At 48.6% G+C, this 20,843-nt stretch overlaps 1 protein-coding gene across 4 annotated transcripts; it reads left to right on the forward strand.

Moving 5' to 3' along the window:
* The first annotated feature begins 4,745 nt into the window (after positions 1-4,745).
* Positions 4,746-20,117, forward strand: S100A2 (S100 calcium binding protein A2). 4 transcript variants are annotated; one of them, XM_054527606.1, is made up of 3 exons: positions 4,746-4,907; positions 17,350-17,503; positions 19,634-20,117. In XM_054527606.1, the coding sequence occupies exons 2-3, from the start codon at positions 17,363-17,365 to the stop codon at positions 19,784-19,786; spliced, it is 294 nt and encodes a 97-aa protein (XP_054383581.1). In that variant the 5' UTR covers positions 4,746-4,907; positions 17,350-17,362; the 3' UTR covers positions 19,787-20,117. The 4 variants fall into 4 exon arrangements, with proteins under 4 accessions (XP_054383581.1, XP_002810199.1, XP_009242182.1 ...); XM_002810153.6 differs by lacking the exon at positions 4,746-4,907 and adding an exon at positions 14,020-15,740; XM_009243907.4 differs by lacking the exon at positions 4,746-4,907 and adding an exon at positions 14,168-14,546.
* Positions 20,118-20,843: the final 726 nt, after the last annotated feature.

A 20,843-nucleotide genomic window follows, 5' to 3' on the forward strand; every position in this document is an offset into this window, starting at 1 on the left:
TTGGCTGTATGTAACGGATACCAAAAATAGTGGTGACGTGAATGAGAGGGAAGTTTTTTTTTTTTCTGTCCTGTATTATCTGGAGGTTGGTGGTCCAGGGCTGGTTTGGTGGTTCTGCTTAACCACCCCTAGTTCGTGTGGTCCAAATAGCTCATCTACTTTCTAAGTGGCAGGGTGAAGAAAGGGCATGTCTCTGACTTTTGAGCATGAATCAAAAGTTGCATACACCATTTCTACTTCTCTTGGCCAGAACTTAGTCATATGGCTACACCCAGCTGCAAGGAAGGCTGGGAAGCGTGGCCTTTATTTGAACTTAAAAGCAAAGATTCTTTTGCTGTGAAAGACAAGGGGAGAATAGGTAATAGGACAATTAGCAGTCTCTACCATAAATGTTATTTTATACCTGCCACATAAAGTCAGTTGGGCAGTATTTCCTTTTTCTATTTTCTGGAAATTTAAGTTTGTATGATTTTTTTTTTTCTTATTTGGTAAACTTGTCTATGAAAACCATCAATTTTATCTTTGTTAGGTAGATTTATACTACTAATCAATTTCTTTAATGATTATAGGTCTTCAGATTTTCTCCTTCTTAGTCAATGTTGGTCAGTTTTACATATAAATAATTTACATATACATAAAATTTACATATATATAATTTTTTTTTCCTACAAAGCTGCCTATTTTATCTAATTTAAAAAATGTCAACCTCAGCTTTAGCTGGGGGAATCCTGGTTAATCTGGTTTAAGAGAAGAAATCTTCAAAGTAATTTTGCTTTTGCTTTTGCTTTTCCCAAGTGCCCCAAGGCCAAAACCAGTTTAGCATTACTTTTTATGTTGATTTCTTGGCTTGGGGGTTTTCTGAACCATGCCAGCCATGCAAACTAAAATCCCAAATCTGCATGAAGACAGGCCCAAGGTTAAAATTTCTCTAAGAAAACTTTCTCCATCCAGAGCCCAGGCGAAGACGTACAAGCTTCCTCGAAATCTCATTTTGCTCATGAGAGGTTTTTTCTTTCAGCCCATTCTTTCACCAAGGAAGTAGTACTTGGGGCACCTTGCTTCACGTAAGGTGGCTTTCAGATTCCCAGGTACTTGCAGATATAAGGACCCATCTCTTCACGATTGGTCCTTGAAAACTGAAGCCCCTTGTTTTCTGAGATTAGAAACCGTCCCTTCCCAAGAACAGCTGTAGCATTAACTCAAGCCTAATTGGTCTTTAGTTTCCCCTTCGCTTTGGGCCTAGAAGGGTTTTCTTTACTTTAATGTGAACTTAGCTATGAAATAAAAAAAGTATCACTGTCATGTTTTAACCAGATAGATTCTATCGCAGAAACCCCTGTTGAAAATTAAAAAAAAAACAAACAAAAACAAAAACAAACAAAAGAAAAAAGAAAGAAAAGAAAAATAACCGATAGAAATGGAAGTCTAGCTATTTTTCCTTAACACAATAACTTTATCAGAGTATGTCTTGGCTTTGATAAGTCTGGATCATTTTCTTTTCTTAGAACATGATGTGCCTGGCTGGGAACAGTGGCTCACACCTGTAATCCCAGCACCTTGAGAGGCCGAGGTCAGTGGTGCCCTTGAGCCTGGAGTTCGAGACCAGTCTGGGCAACATGATGAAACCCTGTCTCTACAAAAAAATATTAGCAGGGCATGGTGGCTCAATCCTGTAATCCCAGCACTTTGGGAGGCCGAGGCAGGCAGATTACCTGAGGTCAGGAGTTTGAGACCAGCCTGGCCAACATGGTGAAACCCCATCTCTACCAAAAATAAAAAAGTAGCTGGGCGTGGTGGTTTGCGTCTATAATCCCAGCTACTCGGGAAGCTGAGGCAGGAGAATGGCTTGAACCCAGCAGGCGGAGGTTGCAGTGAACCGAGATGGCGCCACTGCACTCCAACTAGGGCAACAGAGTGAGACTCGGTCTTAAAAAAAAAAAAATAAATAAATAAAAATTAGCCAGGCATGGTAGTGCACGCCTGTAGTCCCAGCTACTTGGAGGCTGAGGTGAGAGGATCACCTGAGCCCAGGGAGGTCGAGGCTGCAGTGAACCATGATTGTGCCACTGCACTCCAGCCTGGGCAACAGAGTGAGGCCATCTCAAAAAAAAAAAAAAAAAAAAAAAAAAAAAAAAAAAAAGGTGGGTGTGTCCATTAGATCTGGAGTCAACTATTTATTTTATTTTATTTATTTTATGTTTGAAAGTATTTATTTTGGATTATTTTATTCATTATCTTATGCTTTGTTCTCTTCTTCAAAAATATCAATTATAAATCATTTGGATTTTTCTGTTTTCCACATTTCTCATTCTTTCTATAATGCTGTTTTCATTGTTGTGTTCTTCCATTTCATTTTTATGATTTTCAGAAACCTATCCATTATAATCTTGATTTTTTTTTCCATTGCATTTATTCTATTTTAAAATATGGCCTTCTTGGACAGGCGCGGTGGCTCACGCCTGTAATCCTAGCACTTTGGGAGGCTGACGCGGGTAGATCACCTGATGTCAGGAGTTCGAGACCAGCCTGGCCAACATGGTGAAACCCCGACTCTACTAAAAATACAAAAATTAGGTGGGTGTGGTGGTGTATGCCTGTAGTCCCAGCTCCGCGGGAGGCTGAGGCAGGAGAATTGCTTGAACTGGGCAGGTGGGCGTTGCCGTGAGCCAAGATCATGCCCCTGCACTCCAGCCTGGGTGACAGAGCAAGACTCCATCTCAAAAAAATAAAAAAATGGCCTTCTTAGTTATAGAAGCCAGAAAATAGAAAAAAGAAAAAAAAATATGGCCTTCAACTTTGAAATGTTTTACTTTTTCCCTTTTATTTATTTTCTAAAATCTGCTGATTTTCTCTTCTTCACCTTCTTTTGCTATATAATCTTTTCTCTGAAACTTTGTATCTCATTTTAAAAATTATTTTTAAGGCTGGGTGTGGTGGCTCATGCCTGTAATTGCAGCACTTTTGGTGGCTGAGAAGAGAGGATTGCTCAAGGCTAGGAGTTTATTTAAAAAATTATTTTTTAAAGAAGAGGTCATGTTATATGAGTTTTTTTTTCCTTTAGAAGTATTTGTCAGAATTCTTCCTGAGTTTATTTGGATATATTGATAATTATACTTCATTTTTTGCTGCTTATGTTTCTTTCCTCCATTTATCTGTCTCTTATTTTTTTTAAGACAGGGTCTTGCTCTGTGGCCCAGGCTGGAATGCGGTGGTACAGTCATGGCTCCCTGCATCCTCGACCTCTTGGGCTCCAGCCATCCTCCTGCCTTGGCCTCCCAAAGTGCTGGGATTACAGGCGTGAGCCACCGCACCTGCCCCATTTCTCTCATTTTTAAAGGAGCATTTAAAAGCAAAGTTCCCAAGTTAATTCCTTTCTGATTATTATTTACTTGGAGTGGGGCTAGTTATCTGCTGAAGGGTGGTATGGTAGAGTGGAGTGAAGTGTAGTGGGCTTTCATGGTACTTGGTGGTAGAGGGTGGGGAACACATCTTTTCTTCATTTTCGGTTTTCGGCAGACAGGGTTGCTTCACAGCAAAACTTTTCTTTCTTTTTTTTCCAATCAGCTTCCCCAGGTTGAATCACAGCAAAGCTGGGTGGAATGTGGTCTGACACTCTCTTTCTCCTCTCCTGCTTTATCCCAGTTCATCTCTGGTGGTGTCCCTGACAAGGCAATAGGAATGTCATGCCAGCATGGTTTCTTCTTAAGCTTCCCCTTCCCTGCTGTCTTGGGGTGTCAAAGTCGGTCTCCTCAGGGAAACCTCTCCCTTAGCTTCTTCTCAACCTCAAATAGTTAGGTTCCTTTCACGGGGCGCTCCACCAAGGGCTTGGGTGGCATGTTCTGCTCTCATTGAATGTCCTTGCTTAGCTCCCTGCAGAGATACATTTGGCAGATACCTTTTGTGATTTGTAGCTTGGGGTTGTATCAGTTTCATTAAACATGGCTTTTTACCCTTTCTCTATTTGTTTTGTTTGATTATTCTTAGTGATGTCCCAAGGTTGAAGAAAGAATCTAATCTTCTATCCTTTGTTGGGAGTTCCCTAGAGTCATTTTTAAGTCCTAAATCAGATAATGTCATTCTATCATTTGAATGGAATGACATTCCACTGGCCTCTTGTTGGAGTTAGGAAAAAACCTAAATTCCTTACATCAGCCTACAAGGCTCTGCATGATTTGACCCCTGCTTATCTCCCCAATTCCACCCTGTGCCATTCTCTATCTCTTTCCATCCATGCTCCAGCCACACTGGCCTTCTTTTACTTTCTTTATGTACCAAACTCTTTACCATCCCGGGGCCACTGCCTGGAATGCTCATGGGCTCCGCTCCCTGAGTGAGTAACTCCTCATCCTTCAGTCTCAGATAAAAGCCCTCCTCCTTAGCAAGCCACTTTCCTGACTGTACACAGGTGGGTGCGTGGGGCCCCCCATGGTTCTCCATCATCACACCTATTTGTATTCATAGCACTTACTACTACTTGTAATTATATATTTTCCTCCTTTCTTCCCCCAGTTGATTTTATGCTCCACCAGAGCAGGAAATATGTCTGTTTTATTCACCAATCTCTCTGCAGGCTCTATCTAGTCCAATATCAGTTCTTAATAACCATTTGTCAAGTACATGAATAGAGAATGAATTAGAGAGTTTTATCCTTGAGAGCCGTGTTGAAGAGTTTAAATGTTGTGGTGGTCTGTGGAGAGACCCAAAAGGTTTTTGAGCAAGTGAGTGACAGAACAAAGAGCTATAATCACAATGGATGAAGAAGAGAGAGACTGGAGTCCAAGGAGAAGCTAGCCAGGAGGTTGCCAGGAGGTTGCTGTCCCAGGACAGGCTGGCGTGAGGCAGTAGCTCTGGGGACAGACAGAACGGGTCAGCCAGGCGAGCTTCCAAGGAAAACCCAGCAGCACTTGGTATGTGCTCAGTGGCTGCTTAGCTGGATCTGGGTTTCTATACAGCAAGGCAGAGATGATACACATTGGGGCTTGGATGATGGGATGGAGCGGAGGTACGGGGGAGCAGTGAGCTCACTGGTAGAGCCTGGGGTTGGAAGGGCGGAGCTGGTAGAGTGGAGATTCAAACGCTTTTTAGGAGCTGTGTAAACTGAGGGGTGTGGCCAGGTGTGGTGGTGAGTGCCTATAGTCTTAGCTATTGTGGGTGGGCGGAGGACTGGGGGGAGTTGGGGTGGGAGGATCACTTGAGCCCAGGAATTCAAGGCCAGCCTGCGCAACATAGCAAGAACCATCTCTATTAAAATAAATAAATAAACTGAGGGGTGGTGATGCTGTGAGAAAGAGGAAGAAAGAGAAAGGAGACAGAGGGAAGCAAGCAAGAGAGAAAAGCTTAGAGGACCAACGTTAGCTCCACCAGCTGGGGTAGAGGGAGGAAGAGGACCTGCAGAAGGGGCTGGAGAAGAAACTCTGGGTGAAGGAGTGGCAGAGCCAGGGTGATTGCGGAGTGGTACTCTGCAGCCATGCCAATCCGACTTCAAATCCCAGCTCTACAGTTAATCCCTTGAGCTTCTGTTTCCTGGTCTATTAATCACAGACATTGCCCACATTATAGAATGGTTGAGAGGAGTAAATTAGATAATAAATGTACAGTACTTAGTGTAATGCCTACACAGTATAAGCACTCAGCAAATTTTAGTTTCTTCCTGCCTACCTGCCTGTTTGCCTTCTCTTTTTCCCTTCTTCTTTTCTTTTTTATTTTTTTTCTGAGGTAGGGTCTCCCTGTGTCACCCAGGCTGGAGTGCAGTGGTGTGATCTTGGCTCACTGCAAACTCTGCTCCCTGGGCTCAAGTGATCCTCCACCTCAGCCTCCTGAGTAGCTGGAACCACAGGTGCATACTACCATGCCTGGGTAATCTTTGTGTTTTTTATGGAGATAGGGTTTCACCTTGTTGCCCAGGATGGTATTGAACTCCTGGGCTCAAGCAATCTGCCTGCATTAGCCTCCCAAAGTGTTTGGATTACAGGCATGAGCCACCGTACCTGCCCGCCTGCCCTTCTTTCTTTCCTTCCTTCCTTCCTCCCTTCCTTTCCTTCTTTCCTTCTTTCTCTTTCTCCCTCCCTCCCTCCCTCTTTCCTCTCTTCTTTTCTTTCTTTTTTTGACAGGGTCTTTTTCTGTTGCCTAGGCTGGGGAGCATTGGTGCAATTATGGCTCACTGCAGCCTTGATTTCTTGGGCTCAAGTGATCCTCCTGATTCAGTCTCCTGAGTAGCTGGGACTATGGACATAAGCCACCATGCCCAGCTAATTTTTATATGTAGATATAGTTTACAAAATTTTAATTTTCATTTTTATACATAGAGATGGGCTCTCACTATGTTGTCCAGGCTGGTCTGGAATTCCTAGCTTCAAGCAATCCTCCTGCTTCGACCTCCCAAAGTGCTAAGATTACAGGTGTGCACCTCTGCTCCTGGCCTCTTCTTTCCTTCTTAGGAACAGATGTTTATCTAGCCAGAAGCTGGGCAAGTTCAGAAGGTCATTCTTTATCACTTCACTGAGGGATGCTTTTGTTCTGAGAGACTAATTATTGTGCATCTTTATGACCGCAACATAAACACAAACATTCCAGGAATTAGCTCAATTTCTTCCCAGAAGTAAAGTCCCTTTGAGAATCCGAATGCAAACCAGAGGCTGGTTGGTGAATGGAGAGCCTGGAGGCGGATGAGCTTAAAGGATTGCTTGAGTAAGCCTGGTTGATGATGTGTGTGTCTATCCCCCTGTAGGGAGCCAGTTTCTTATTTTGAAATGGGGGGAAGCATTGAATGGGATCAAGCAAGCTGTCATCAAAGTCCATTACTTTTGAAGCTAGACTTAGATGTTTTACCAAATATAATGAGAAAAATATGGGCATTTCCAAACTAGGAGAAATAATGTAGCAAATTAACAGATTATTCTCAATTTTAAGGTTTTCTTTACTATTTTTCTTAAACTAACACCTGATACTTGCAGATGACAAAAAGTGGGCTCAAAGGATAAATAAATATTGATAGGGAAACCAGGAGTAGATCATGATCCCTGTATTTTAGTGGATGTGGGGTTTGATCATGGTTCTATGTTGCTGATACATCAGACGGCCCCATCTTGGCCATGACACTGGCTCTAAGCATATGTCAGTTTCTTCTTCTTCTTCTTTTTTTCCGAGACAGAGTCTTGCTCTGTCACCCAGGCTGGAGTGCAGTGGCATGATCTCTGCTCACTGCAACCTCCGTCTCCCGGGTTCAAGTGATTCTTCTGCCTCAGCCTCCTGAGTAGCTGGGATTACAGGCGTGTGCCACCTTGCCAGCTAATTTTTGTATTTTTAGTAGAGTTGGGATTTCACCGTGTTGGCCAGACTAGTCTCAAACTCCTGACCTTGTGATCCACCCGCCTCGGCCTCCCAAAGTGCTGGGATTACAGGCGTGAGCCACCACGTCCTGCCCACAGTTTCTTCTTCTATTGCTACATGTAATAACACTCACTGAGTCCTCCGTACACTTTACATACATACAAACGTGTTATCTCATTTGATAGGTGAAGTGGGCAATAGTATTCCCATGTTACAGAAGAGGAAACTGATGCTCAGGAACAGGTTAAGTAACGTTTATAAGGTTACATGGTGAGTGTAGTAACTGTGGTAACTTGCTTCCTATTTTTAGTAAGAGACCCTTGATCACACTGGCTAATCATAGCACTCCGTCTCCCTGGCAACAGAAATTGGCCCATGGCTAAGTATATGAGCCAAGCAGGGCCAATCAGCGCTCTTCTCTGGATTAATATATAGATAATGGGTTTACAAAGCTGGAGCAGTCTGTGGCCACATTCCTCATTATTTGGAGAGGCTCTGCTATGCTACACTAAGGGTGATGCCCACATGCAAAAAGACACAAACAGCATGACAGAAGAATGGATGGATGGATGGTGTTGAGTTCCTCATTCTGGTCCCCATGGCTGTGGTTTATTGATCCTGTGAATTATCACAGTGACCTTAATGCGATGTAACACAATATACCAGCTTTTTACTTTGGTGAGCTTGAATTAAACTTCTGTCTCTTTTAGCTGAAAGATCTTGATTGACAAAATTAGAATATGGTGGAGTCAAGATTCAAATCCAGAATCCAAAGTCTTAATTCCTTTGCAATAACCATTTCCTAGTATTACACATTGATCTCCAAAAATGTCTTTCTTTAAACCACTTCCTCATGAGCAACACACTATAATATTAAAAATCACCACCCCCTCTCCTGAGTCACTTTTCTTTTTCTGAAGCTGCCCTTAGTCCCTTTCTAAGATTTAGAAAGTAACTTGGATTTATTAGAACACAGAATGCATCTCTCAAGTTGGGTGTTTCTGGGAAGATTGTGAATCACCCTGATTTATGTTGATCCCTGTTAGCACCAGTTTCGGTTTTACCAAGTGACATTGTTCCTTTTTGGTCCTCTATGCTGGCAAATAGTGGAGCTTGGCTTCAGACTCAAGCCTGTTTTATACCCAGGCCTATGCCTTTGCCAGGACAGCAGCGGCCTCTAGCTGTGGGAAACCATGAGGAGCTGGCAGGCCAGGGTGGAAATATCCCGTGTTCTCGAGCCAGGTGTCAGGCGTCAGAACTCAGGAACTATGATACACTGACATTATTATCATTATTATTTTGTATAGCTCATTCTGTTGACCAGGCTGGTCTCACACTCGGCCTCAAGCAATTCTCCTGCTTCAGCTTTCTAGTGCTGGGATTGCAGGCATGCGCCACCACACCCGGCTAATTTTGTATTTTTAATAGAGATGAGGTTTCTCCATGTTGGTCAGGCTGGTCTCGAACTCCCAACCTCAGGTGATCCACCCGCCTTGGCCTCCCAAAATGCTGGGATTACAGGTGTGAGCCACAATGCCCGGTCACATCCTTCTTTCTTTTGAGTTCTGGGAAAAAGTACTCAAGCAGGTCTCCAAGCCTCAGCTGCGGACCAGAGAATGTAATTTGGAGCTGAGGCCGGAAAGATCTTTCTATTCCTCTCCCGCTGCTTCTTGAACGGACCTTCCTTGTAGCTCATTCTAGACAGCAACTGCCCAGCTGCCGACCCTTGTGGTGGTGGGGTCATCAGTGCAGGTGGGGAGCACAGGATGCAGGGCATGTCTTCCCGGGGGCAGGGGGCAGACTGACTGGGAAGAGGAAGCTGCAGTGAGAAGGGGCAGAGCTGAGCCTGCTCAGAGCCTATCCCTCAGTCGCACCTCTTCCTTTGGGAGAGGGAGAGAGTGGTGGAGAGAGAAGTGGGTGTCTCCTCTCTGCTGAAGAACTCTTTTGAGAGTAGGGTGTTAGATTGCTCCCTCCCCAAAACACTGGCATTGGCAAGAAGAGTTTCTGGTGACATAGGAGAAAGCTGGTTCCGTAGAATGGTAGCAAGTCAGTCTTCAGGAGGTTCTGAGGGTGGAGGTGGAGGATTTAGAGCATATCTGGAAAAGTGGTGTTGAAGGGAGGAGAGAGGATGGTGGTTATGACGGACAGCACTTGTGCCTCTGTGTCAGGCACTGGGGATATGGAGCATTGACAATACTCAGTGCCTGTTTCTTAGGAGCCCAGTCTAGTGGGACAGACACATATATAGTCACAATTAAACATAAGAAATAATGGGGGCTGGGTGTGGTGGCTCACGCCTGTAATCCCAGGACTTTGGGAGGCCGAGGCGGGTGGATCACCTGAGGTTCGGGAATTTGAGACCAGCTTGACCAACATGGAGAAACCCCATCTCTACTAAAAATACAAAATTAGCTGGGCGTGGTGGTGCCTGCCTGTAATCCCAGCTACTCGGGAGGCTGAGGCAGGAGAATCACTTGAACCCGGGAGGCAGAGGTTGCAGTGAGCTGAGATCACACCACTGTACGCCAGCCTGGGTGACAGAGCAAGACTCCGTCTCAAAAAAAAAAAAAAAAAAAAAAAAGAAAGAAAAAAAGGGACAGAGCGATGGGCAAGGGGCTGCAGGAGGAACACCACTAGCTGTGTGTGTGCATGTGTGTGTGCACAGTCTTCTGCTCTAGCATGTGCGAGGCTGGGAATTAGATTCCGGGATGCTGCGTGGAGACAATGACTTTTGAGCTGAGTCTAAAGGGTGATTAGGATTGACAGGTGGACCCCCTGAGGAAAGGATTTTCAAGAGAATGTGAGGCATAGGCAGGTGCTTGGAAGCACAGAAGGGCACGGCATGCACATCAGTGTAGTTGCTGTGCCAGCAAAGGCATGCCATATCTTCTGAAAGTTATGGGGGTTCACTAAGCATTTGAATCTGGGCCGACATGCTCATATTTGAATTTTAGAAAGGTTACTCTGGTGGGAGAGCTGAGAAGGGGTTAGAGTTGGGGGGCGAGGATGGAGGTGGGAGGGGAGTTGGGATGTGTTTGCAGTAGTCCAGGAGCAAGATGATGCTGAGGGACCTAAGGCAGTGTGGACAAAGCTGGGGGGTATTTAGAAGGTGGAAACAATAGGTTGACTGACTAACATCTGGAGGGCAGAGCAGGGGAAGCAGGAGGCTAGAGGATAGGAGGACAGCCACATTTCTGGTTTGGGTGATTGAGTAGATGGTGTTGTTATTTGCGGCAAAGGGGAAGCCAAGAGGAGGTGGGACAATGAGAAATGGTTCTTTTAAGCTTATTTGATTGTATTATTATTTTTTTGAGACAGGGTCTCACTCTGTTGCCCAGGCTAGAGTGCAGTGACATAATCTCAGCTCACTGCAACCTCTACCTCCCGGGTTCAAGCAATTCTTGTGCTTCAGCCTCCTGAGTAGGTGGGATTACAGGTGTGTGCCACCACACGCAGCTAATTTTTGTATTTTTAGTACAGATGGGGTTTTGCCATGTTGGGCAGGCTGGTCTGGAACTCTTGGCTTCAGGTGATCTGCCTGCCTCGCCTCCCAAAGTGCTGGGATTACAAGTGTGAGCCACCATGCCCAGTCTCTTTTATATTTATATTTAATCCAGGCTAGGCTGGGCATGGTGGCTCATGTTGGTATCCCAGCACTTTGGGAGGCTAAGGCAGGAGGATTGCTTGAGCTCAGGAGTTCAAGACCAGTCTGGGCAAGATGGCAAAACTCCATCACCACAAAAGATGCAAAAAATAGCTGGGCACAGCGGCGCACACCTATAGCCCCAGCTACTGAGGAGGTTAATGTGGGAGGATCACATGAGGCTGCAGTGAGCTGTGATGGTGCCACTGTACTCCAGCCTTGGCGACAGTGAGACTATGTCTCAAATAAGTAAGTAAGTAAACAAAAATTAAAAAGAATCCAGTCCACAGGGCATTTGAAGGCAAGAGGAAAAGATGCCAGAATCAGAGATGGGGAGAAGATGGGCTTCTGGTGCCTGCTGAGGTTGAGAAATGAGACAGATAGGCTGAGTGTGGGGGTGGAGAGAGGATGGGCAGAGAGACTGAGGCTGGTCTGAATGGAAATGAAATGTTAGGGCTCTCAGGGTTATCGGGGGATAATTGGAGCTTCTAGAAAAGGTTTAACGTTGTGACCACCTGTGTTCATCATGCCTCCCCACCCCTTACTAATTGTGTGAATTTGGGCAGACTTTGAGTCTCAGTGTTCTCCTCTGTGAAGTGGGGTCATCTTATTCCAACTCCTGGGATTGTTGTGTGAATTAAATGGGGTAATGTACGGAGAGCACCTGACACACAGCGGGTGCTTCGAAATTTCAGTCTGCACCCCTCCAGCAAAGGATATTCACACGCCCATTGTGAGTGACAAATCCAGGACGACCTGAACCCAATGTGATATCGTGGGTCCTCGCATGCTCGTCATGCTGTCGGGAGACACTTATGGATCCAATTAGTAAAACAGGGGAAATAAATTATTTAATGCATTTTGCTAAGACAGAATACCTCAGAACTTATTTTGTGGGGCGGAGCATAATAAAGGGGGTCCTTCTGCTGAAAACGTTTAAGCTCAGGTTCGTGGCACCACTCAACCAAGTGGTGAGTGAGGCCAGAGGCAGTGAGCCAGACGCAGTGAGCCAGAGGCAATGTCAGGACTTAAACTAAACCTGTGGCCCCCACAGTGAGGCCATTTCTCTTTCCCCTGAACGGCCTGGGGAAAGGGGGTGGGTGGGCAGAACTTGGCAGTGGCCAGTCCCTCACTTCTGACCCCTGGTTTTCTCCTGCCCTTATCTCTAGGCTTGCATTGATTGATTGATTGAGACAGGGTCTTGCTCTGTCGTCCAGGCTGGAGTGCAGTGGCGCGATCATGGCTCACTGCAGCCTCAAATTCCTAGGCTCAAACGGTCCTTCCGCCTCCTGTCTCCCGAGTACCGATATCTCTAGGCTTTTAAAACGGCTTCCAGGTATCTGGCTGCCGTCTCAGACATCCACCTGGGCTTCTGGGCAGGGACTGTCCAGGAAACCTCATCTATGTGAAGCAGGTGTGGGTGTAGGAAGGCCGCTTGGAAATGAATCAGCACTGTCTCCTGTTTGAGTCGTAAGCAGGGCGCCAGAGGGTCTGGTGGGCAAGAAAGAGGGAGGGTGACAGGAGGCCGGCACTGCAATGACACGCCTTAGCCACCAGAGGACACGAAGCAGCTGGGCAAAATCCCGCGGGGCCGCTGGTGGAAAATTTCTGGCACCTGGAGCCCGGAGATGGGGTGGACGGAATGTGAGGACCCAGCTTCCTGAGGCTGGGCCGGGGCAGAGTCACTGCCTTGGATGTCCGCAGGGCCTGCTTGTGTCTTAACTACTCTGCCTTTGTAGACAGCTGGAGAATGTGAGAGTGGGATTGGGATCGGACTGTAGGGGCCATTCCGTACAACTCTCCTGCCCTGCCGTGGGGGAGGGAGTTGCCCAAGGTTACGCAGCAAGTTAGTGGCAAATGAATACGATTATCACCAGTCTCAGGTATATGGCCATTTGATGAGCACAGTCGCAGCCTCAGTTCCTGAGACAGAGACACCTGATTAAGGACAGGCCTTCAGGAGCTGACCCTAGTGACCCGCGGCTCTGCTGCTGTCTCTGTTTTTCTCCCTGGCTTTTCCATCTGACTGACTCTTTGTCTTCTTTGTCTGCCTGCCTGTCTCCGTCTCTGCCCGCTGCGGGGTTTGCTCAACTCCCTCACTGGGTCCTGGGAGCCGCGTTTCCTGCTGTCACTCCTCAGGGATTTGTAGCTCTCTGAAGCTCTTTTCCGACCCGTTGTCTCGGTTCCACTCTTGGGATCCAGAGGAGAGGTGATTATTTCGTAGCATAGTCAGTGGTGTGATTTCACGGGGTGAGAAGGACTCCCTTGCTCCTAAGGTCTCCTCCAGTGACCCCTGTTGCCATGTGGTAGCCGTAAGCACTGGTTGGCACCTGGTGTGGGCGAGACCCTTACCTCATGCAGAAATGAGTAAGACTGGTGAGCTCACCATGTGGGGGTGAGGCTGAGAGAAAACAAGTACACAAATGATTCAGTCAAAATCAGAATGCTCTAAGTACACACGAAAAGGGCAAAAGGGGTGCTTTGTACAGGACAGAACAGGTAGAGACTGAATCCGGTTGGGCCCTGGGAAGGCTCCCTGCAGTGGGTGGCATTTCACTGGTCTTTGAAGGGTGGGTTGGATTTCCGCAGGATAGAGGGTGTGGGCATATGTGGGCACATTCTGAACAGAGGGGTCAGTGCAAGCCGAGGGTCTTGGCCACACTAGTTGCATGTGCCGGTTGTTTAAGGGACACGCAGCAGCAGGCCAAGTCTGGAGCGCCTCACTGCCAGGCTTTTAAAAATTTTTTAATTTTAATTTAATTTAATTTTATTTTTACTCTAAGTTCTGGAATACATGTGCAGAATGTGGCTTGTTACATAGGTATACATGTGCCATGGTGGTTTGCTGCACCTATCAACACATCATCTAGGTTTTAAGCCCCGCATGCATTAGGTATTAGTCCTAATGCTCTCCCTCCCCTTGCCCCCATCCCTCTCCCCCCAACTGCCCACAGGCCCTGGTATGTGGTGTTCCCTTCCCTGTGTCCATGTGTTCTCATTGTTCAACTCCCACTTATGAGTGAGAACATACCGCCTGGCTTTAAGGGACAGCCATGGGGATGCACTGCAGTTTCTGAGCAGGGAGGGCCCTGCGGAGGCCCTTAGTTAAAAGGAAAGAATGGCTGTGAAAAGCGATGCATTGCGCTCCCTTGTCCCTCACCCTCAGTGTGAAGGGTTTTTATTCCGAGTTCTACTTGAAGTAGGCTTTGATGGGAAGACAAGTAGCATGAGGGGTTCAAGTACTGAGGGGAGCAAGGGACACTTGGTGGCTGTGCCAAGGTGTAGAAGAGGACACTGGGGGCCCCAAGGCCTGACTTCATGTACACTGCTCAGGCTGGCCCCCAAGTCACACGGTGACCGCCAGGAAGGGACCAGCCTGTTCTCAGTCTGATCCTCCTGCCGTGTCATTATCCAAAGCTCCTCCTGGCAGGGCCTGTTTGGGGTCTCCGTGCCAGTGCTTTCCCTGCGGGGCTGGGGCTTCCACCTACTGCTCTGGGACTGCTGCTGCCCTGGCCCTGGGGGAGGAGGGTGTGCCGCTGAGTCACTGCCTGGGCATCTAGGCCTGGAACCTCGGGTGAGTCACTTAGGGCTGAGGTAGAGGGGCTGGGGGAGGGGAAGAAGCTGCTCGACATCTGGAGCAGGGAGGGGAGCTGGGCCACAGGAAGGGCGGTGCCCTGATGCCCAGGCGGGCTGGGATAGACAAAGGGCCAAGGAGGAAGGGGCCCTGGGAGAGGGCAGCCCTCCCTTGGGTTGGGCTCTGAATGGCCACAGTGTTTGCCTTTCTCTGGGTCTGGGAAGGACATGTGTGTGGGGGGCAGTGAGAGAGGGCTGTGGCTGAGGGCTCTGCTTTAGGCCTGGACTCTGGCTTGGGAAGCTGTCCATCTGGTGTTTTCAGCCCTGGGTAGGGATGTACCCCTACCCACCCACCCAGCCCTCAAGCTGGAGAAGAGGAGGCCAAAGTGTTCCTGTTCACGCTTTAACAACTCGGGACTTCCTTACGCTCCCCACAGACTGTTGCCCAGCCCAGCTGCGGCTGTGTGCAGAGCAACCCCATTTCTCACTGCTTCCCTGTCCTTCCAGACCGCTTCCTACACAGAGGGACCTTCCGAGGTATTTCTAAGCACACTTAGTTACTTCATTACCTCATTAAGAGGTATTTGGTGCTGGCCATTAAAAGTCACTTCACTTCATCCATGCCCTGAAGTCAGTCCTGTCCTTCTCCTCCTGATGTCCCCCCGCTGCCTCCTCTGGCTCCCAGCTTCCTAAGGGTGGCCCCAGGTTGCTTCTCTCTCACACACACAGGCGCATGTATGTACACGAGCACTGGGCTATGAAGTCTCAGCGTGTGCTCACAGCCTCTCACACAGGAGTGGGCTGTGACTCACAGGCATGTCATGAGAATGAGGCCTGGCACCAGTCTCCAGGCCCCAGAGCAGGGGTTGCCTCCCCTCACCCCGGCCCAGGATGCCCAGGCCCCACGACACCTCCCACTTCCCACTGTGGCCTGGGTGGGCTCTGGGGTTGCCCTTGACCTGGCCTAGGGCCCTCCCCCAGCTGGTGGTGGAGCTGGCACTCTCTGGGAGGGAGGGGGCCGGGAGGGAATGAGTGGGAATGGCAAGAAGCCAGGGTTTGGTGGGATCAGGTTGAGGCAGGTTTGGTTTCCTTAAAATGCCAAGTTGGGGGCCAGTGGGGCCTGCATATAAATCCTCACCCTGGGAGCCTGGCTGCCTTGCTCTCCTTCCTGGGTCTGTCTCTGCCACCTGGTCTGGTGAGTTACCTCTGTCTTGCTGAGGGCAGGGTGGGGAGGATCCCTGTGGGTCTCTGTCTTTGTCTCCACAGTTCTCTCATTCTGGCTTCCCTGGTGGGATCAACCTGGGCCTCTCTGGGTCTTCCGCCTTGGAAGAACTCTCTGTGAAGTGCTGAAGTGTTGACGGAAGGGTTTTTTTTTTTTTTTTTTTTTTTTTTGAGATGGAGTCTCGCTCTGTCGCCCAGCCTGGAATACAGTGGTGCGATCTCAGCTTACCGCAAACTCCGCCTCCCAGGTTCACGCCATTCTCCTGCCTCAGCCTCCTGAGTAGCTGGGACTACAGGCGCCCGCCACCACACCCGGCTAATTTTTTTGTATTTTTAGTAGAGACGGGGTTTCACCATGTTAGCCAGGATGGTCTCGATCTCCTGATCTCGTGATCCACCTGTCTCGGCCTCCCAAAGTGCTGGGATTACAGGAGTAAGCCACCGTGCCCGGCCGACTGAAGGGTTTTTCTCCAGGTTCCTCTGTGAGGTCTCAGTGCAGGGGTTGCTCTGAGGCCCTCCCCTGGATATCTCAGTCTAGGGACCCTTCTTTGGGGGTCTAGGCCTAGGAGCAGGAGGTGTGCATGTGGGCGGTGCTGCAATAAGAATCCTGAGATTTTTTGTTTTGCAAAGTCCTGGATTCCAGCAGGACTAAGGTGCAAGAGGCAGGGGTCTCAACACTCTGCCTGGGTCATGGCCCCAAGCAGCAAAGCTCTGCCCCTGCCTCGGTGAAGGCAGGGCTGGCAGGATGGGCCCAGGGCATGCCCTGCCTCTGGCATAGCTCTTCTGGCCTCACCCTGAAACCTGCCTAACCTTTCCAGGCTGGTCTGAGTATTCTCAGAGGCCTTGCCACTGAGGTCTGTCCCATCCTGATCCCCAGGCAACATTTCATATCTTTAATTCTAATTCCAACAGGATCCTTCCTGGTGGAGAAGATGTTAAGTTGCCCCCACCCTACCCATGCCCCTGTCTGCCTAGAGGCTCAGGGGCCTTCAGGGTGAGGGGAGACACATTCCCCACCCTCTGGGAGCTCCTAGTCTGAGAGAGGAAACACCCCTGCCCAAGGGAGCTTCCAGTTAGATGGCAGAGAGAAACGCCTCTGGCTTCAGGAGTCCCGAGTCTAAGGAGGGAAATGACTTCTTCAGGGAGCTTCCTGCTCCTAGGCTGTAGCCATGGCTCCTGCCAGACTGCATAGGAGCCCCCATCTGCCAGCCGGTGCATGTGGCCCTGCTCCCTAGCACTGGGCAGATGCCATCAAAATGGGACTCTGGTCACCCTGTCATTTCCCTTCTGGCAGACACTCAAGTGGGGAGCCCTGCCCTCAGGGGGGTGTCCCAAGTGCCATCAGAGGAGGCTTGGTGACTCCTAGACATAAGGGAAGCTTTAGCGTCTGCCCTCAGGGTGAGGCGGAGGTATGGCCTCCAGCCTCAGGGTACCAGTCTGAGGGGGAGATGCAACCCCTGCCTTCCCATTCAGAGAGGGGTTTTGTGAGGTGGCTTGGGGGCATAGGGCAGAAGTGGATCCTACGGGCTGACCTAAGGCCCCAAGAGCCTCAGCAGTGTACCCGTCACCTGGCACCTCTGCAGCCACAGATCCACGATGTGCAGTTCCCTGGAGCAGGCGCTGGCTGTGCTGGTTACTACCTTCCACAAGTACTCCTGCCAAGAGGGCGACAAGTTCAAGCTGAGTAAGGGGGAGATGAAGGAACTTCTGCACAAGGAGCTGCCCAGCTTTGTGGGGGTGAGTGGCACAGGCCTGTGGGGGAGGTCCTGGTGTGAGTGTGGGGGTGCAGGTTAAATCTCTCCCCCAGTTCTGGGTGCCTATCGATGCAGGTGCCAGGGTGGGGCCCAGCCCTCTCCCCACTTTCTCTTCATGGCTCCACTGGAGTGAAAATGAGGCCTGAGTGGGAGTGCTTTATTAATGGCTGTTTCCTGCAGCATTCCAGAGAATCATGTGCTGTGAGGGCCTTCAGAGTCCATCTGTTTAATCCTGTCATTGGAGACTTGAGAAACCAGAGCCCAGAAGGGAAAAGTGATTGTCCCAAGATCACACAGCACTGGCACGTTCTCTCTCTCTCTTTTCTTTTTTTTTTGAGATGGAGTTTTCCTCTTGTAGCCCAGGCTGGAGTGCAATGGCACGATCTCGGCTCACTGCAACCTCTGCCTCCAGGGGTCAAGCAATTCTCCTGTCTCAGCCTCCTGAGTAGCTGGGACTACAGGTGCATCCCACTATGCCCAGCTAATTTTTGTATTTTTAGTAGAGACAGGGTTTCACCATATTGGCCAGGCTGGTCTCGAACTCCTGACCTCGTGATCTACCTGTCTCGGCTTCCCAAAGCGATTTTTGTATTTTTAGTAGAGACGGGGTTTCATCATATTGGTCAGGCTGGTCTCGAACTCCTGACGTCAGGTGATCTGCCCTCCTCGGCCTCCTAAAGTGCTGGGCTTACAGGCGTGAGCCACCGTGCCTGGACTCCTTTTTTTTTTTTTTTTGTGGTTGGGGGACAAGATCTCACTCTATCACCCAGGCTAGATCATAGCTCACTGTAATCTCAAACTCCTGGGCTCAAGCAATCCTCCCAAGTAGTTGGAACTACAGGAGTATTGCCACCATGCCTGGCCAATTTTTATTTTTGTAGAGATGGAGTCTTGCTATGTTGTCCAGGCTGGGCTTGAACTCCTGGGTTCAAGCAATCCTCCCACCTCGGCCTCTCAAAGTATTGGAATTACAGATGTGAGGCACTGTGCTTGACCTCTTTCCATTTTTATATGCCAAACTAAGAAAGTATGTAGGGATAGAAAAGCCCAGCTAAGATATATAGTCTGGGACATTTTGTGGAGAAATGCATCAACCTTCAATTTGTCCCTCACCCTCCCTATACTGACTCATTGGTGATTCCCAAAGTTAGGTGTCAGGCTTTGAACACATGAGGCAGGTCCTTCTTTCCTTTTTTTAATTTTGTTTTTGTGGCTGGTTAAATTTTTCTAATTATTTTGGCTAGTATTAAAAAAGTGTTTTTCAGCTGGGTGCAGTGGCCCATGCCTGTAATCCCCACAGTGTGGGAGGCTAAGGCAGGAGGATCTCTTAAGCCCAGGAGTTCGACCAGCCTGCGCAACATAGCAAGACTCCACCTCTACAAAAATAAAAATAAAAATTGGCCAGGCATGGTGGCATACGCTTGTAGTCCCAGCTACTTGGGTGGATTGCTTGAGCCCAGGAGTTCAAGGTTACAGTGAGCTATAATACAGCCTGGGTGACAAAGTGAGATCACTCTGGTTGCCAAGACCAGCCTAGGCAACATAGCGAGGCCTTGTCTCTACTAAAAATAAACAATTAGCTGGGTGTGGTGGCATGAGCCTGTGGTCCCAGCTACTTGGGAGGCTGAGGTGGGAGGGTTGCTCGAGCCCAGGAGGTTGAGGCTGCAGTGAGTTGTGATTGTGCCACTGCACTCCAGCCTGGGCAACAGAGCAAGAACTTGTCTTAAAAAATAAAAAGTGTTCTTTTCTGAATCCACCTGGCTGGTGTTGGGGAGCAGCAACCTCTGGTTTCCTTATCAGCAGAATGGGGTGATGATACCTACCTCGCTGGGCTCCTGTGGGATTCGAGCTGATGCGTGCTCAGAGGAGCATCCAGTGTCCTCCCTGTGTCCAGGAGGAGGGCACACTGGAGATGCTCACCAATGAGTATCCGTCTCTCTCCTTACTCACTGGGCCCTCTTGGTAGCTCCCAGGGCCTCCTGCCCACCATATACCCAGCTGCCCAGTGGGGAGGGAGAGCTGGGAACCAACCTGAATGTGTGAGGGTCTGGGAGTTTGGTGGAGCTGGGGTTTGGGCTGGCTTGGTGATGAGTGTATTTCCTGTCACTTTTAGGAGAAAGTGGATGAGGAGGGGCTGAAGAAGCTGATGGGCAACCTGGATGAGAACAGTGACCAGCAGGTGGACTTCCAGGAGTATGCTGTTTTCCTGGCCCTCATCACGGTCATGTGCAATGACTTCTTCCAGGGCTGCCCAGACCGACCCTGAAGCAGAACTCTTGACTCCCTGCCATGGATCTCTTGGGCCCAGGACTCTCGATGCCTTTGAGTTTTGTATTCAATAAACTTTTTTTGTCTGTTGATAATATTTTAATTGCTCAGTGATGTTCCATAACCCAGCTGGCTCAGCTGGAGTGCTGGGAGATGAGGGCCTCCTGGATCCTGCTCCCTTCTGGGCTCTGACTCTCCTGGAAATCTCTCCAAGGCCAGAGCTGTGCTTTAGGTCTCAATTTTGGAATTTCAAACACCAGCAAAAAATTGGAAACCGTGATAGGTTGCTGACTTTTATTTCGTCAAATAAAGATATTAAAAAAGGCAAATACCATCTACCATCACTATCATTTCATAAAAAGATAAATTTTCAATTCCAATAAAGGAGGAAAGGTATAATTTCAGAATAAAGGACAGACCTTAACATTCAATACTGCAAGTAATGAGTTGTACCAGGATCTGCTCAAGAGATATGAAGTAGTCTAATCGACCCCGCAACGCTTTATTTAAAGGATTCCTTGTCAGACAGAGCACGGTGGCTCACGCCTGTAATCCCAGCACTTTGGGAGGCCAAGGCAGGCAGATACCTTGAGGCCAGGAGTTCGAGACCAGCCTGGTCAACATGGTGAAACCCTGTCTCTGCCAAAAAATACAAAAAATTTAGCTGGGTGTGGTGGTGCATGCCTGTATTCCCAGCTACTTGGGAGGCTGATGCAAGAGAATCGCTTGAACCTGGGAGATGGAGGTTGCAGTGAGCTGAGATTGGGCCACTGGACTCCAGCCTGGGCAACAGAGCAAGACTGTGTCTCAAAAAAAAAAAAAAAGAATACAGGCCATAGGCAGTGCTATGGTTTGAATGTGTTCCCCAAAGTTCATGTGTTGGAAACTTTATCTCCAAAGCAACAGTAATTAACAGGTGATTAGGCCATGAGGGCTCTGCTGTAATGAATGGATTCATGCTGTTATCACAGGAGCAGGTTCCTTATAGAAGGATGAATTTGTCCCCCCACCTTTTATTTGCCCTTCCACCTCTCTTTGCCCTTCCACCAGTAGAT

The sequence above is a fragment of the Pongo abelii genome, chromosome 1 (assembly GCF_028885655.2).
Source record: "Pongo abelii isolate AG06213 chromosome 1, NHGRI_mPonAbe1-v2.0_pri, whole genome shotgun sequence".
NCBI lineage: Eukaryota > Metazoa > Chordata > Mammalia > Primates > Hominidae > Pongo > Pongo abelii.

What these genes read in the sequence shown, in the direction of transcription:
- S100A2 (XM_054527606.1), top strand. Translation starts at nt 17,363, where the DNA reads ATGTGCAGTTCCCTGGAGCAGGCGCTGGCTGTGCTGGTTACTACCTTC. An exon ending in AGCTGCCCAGCTTTGTGGGG is followed by an intron (nt 17,504 to 19,633) that starts GTGAGTGGCACA and finishes TGTCACTTTTAG; the next exon opens with GAGAAAGTGGATGAGGAGGG.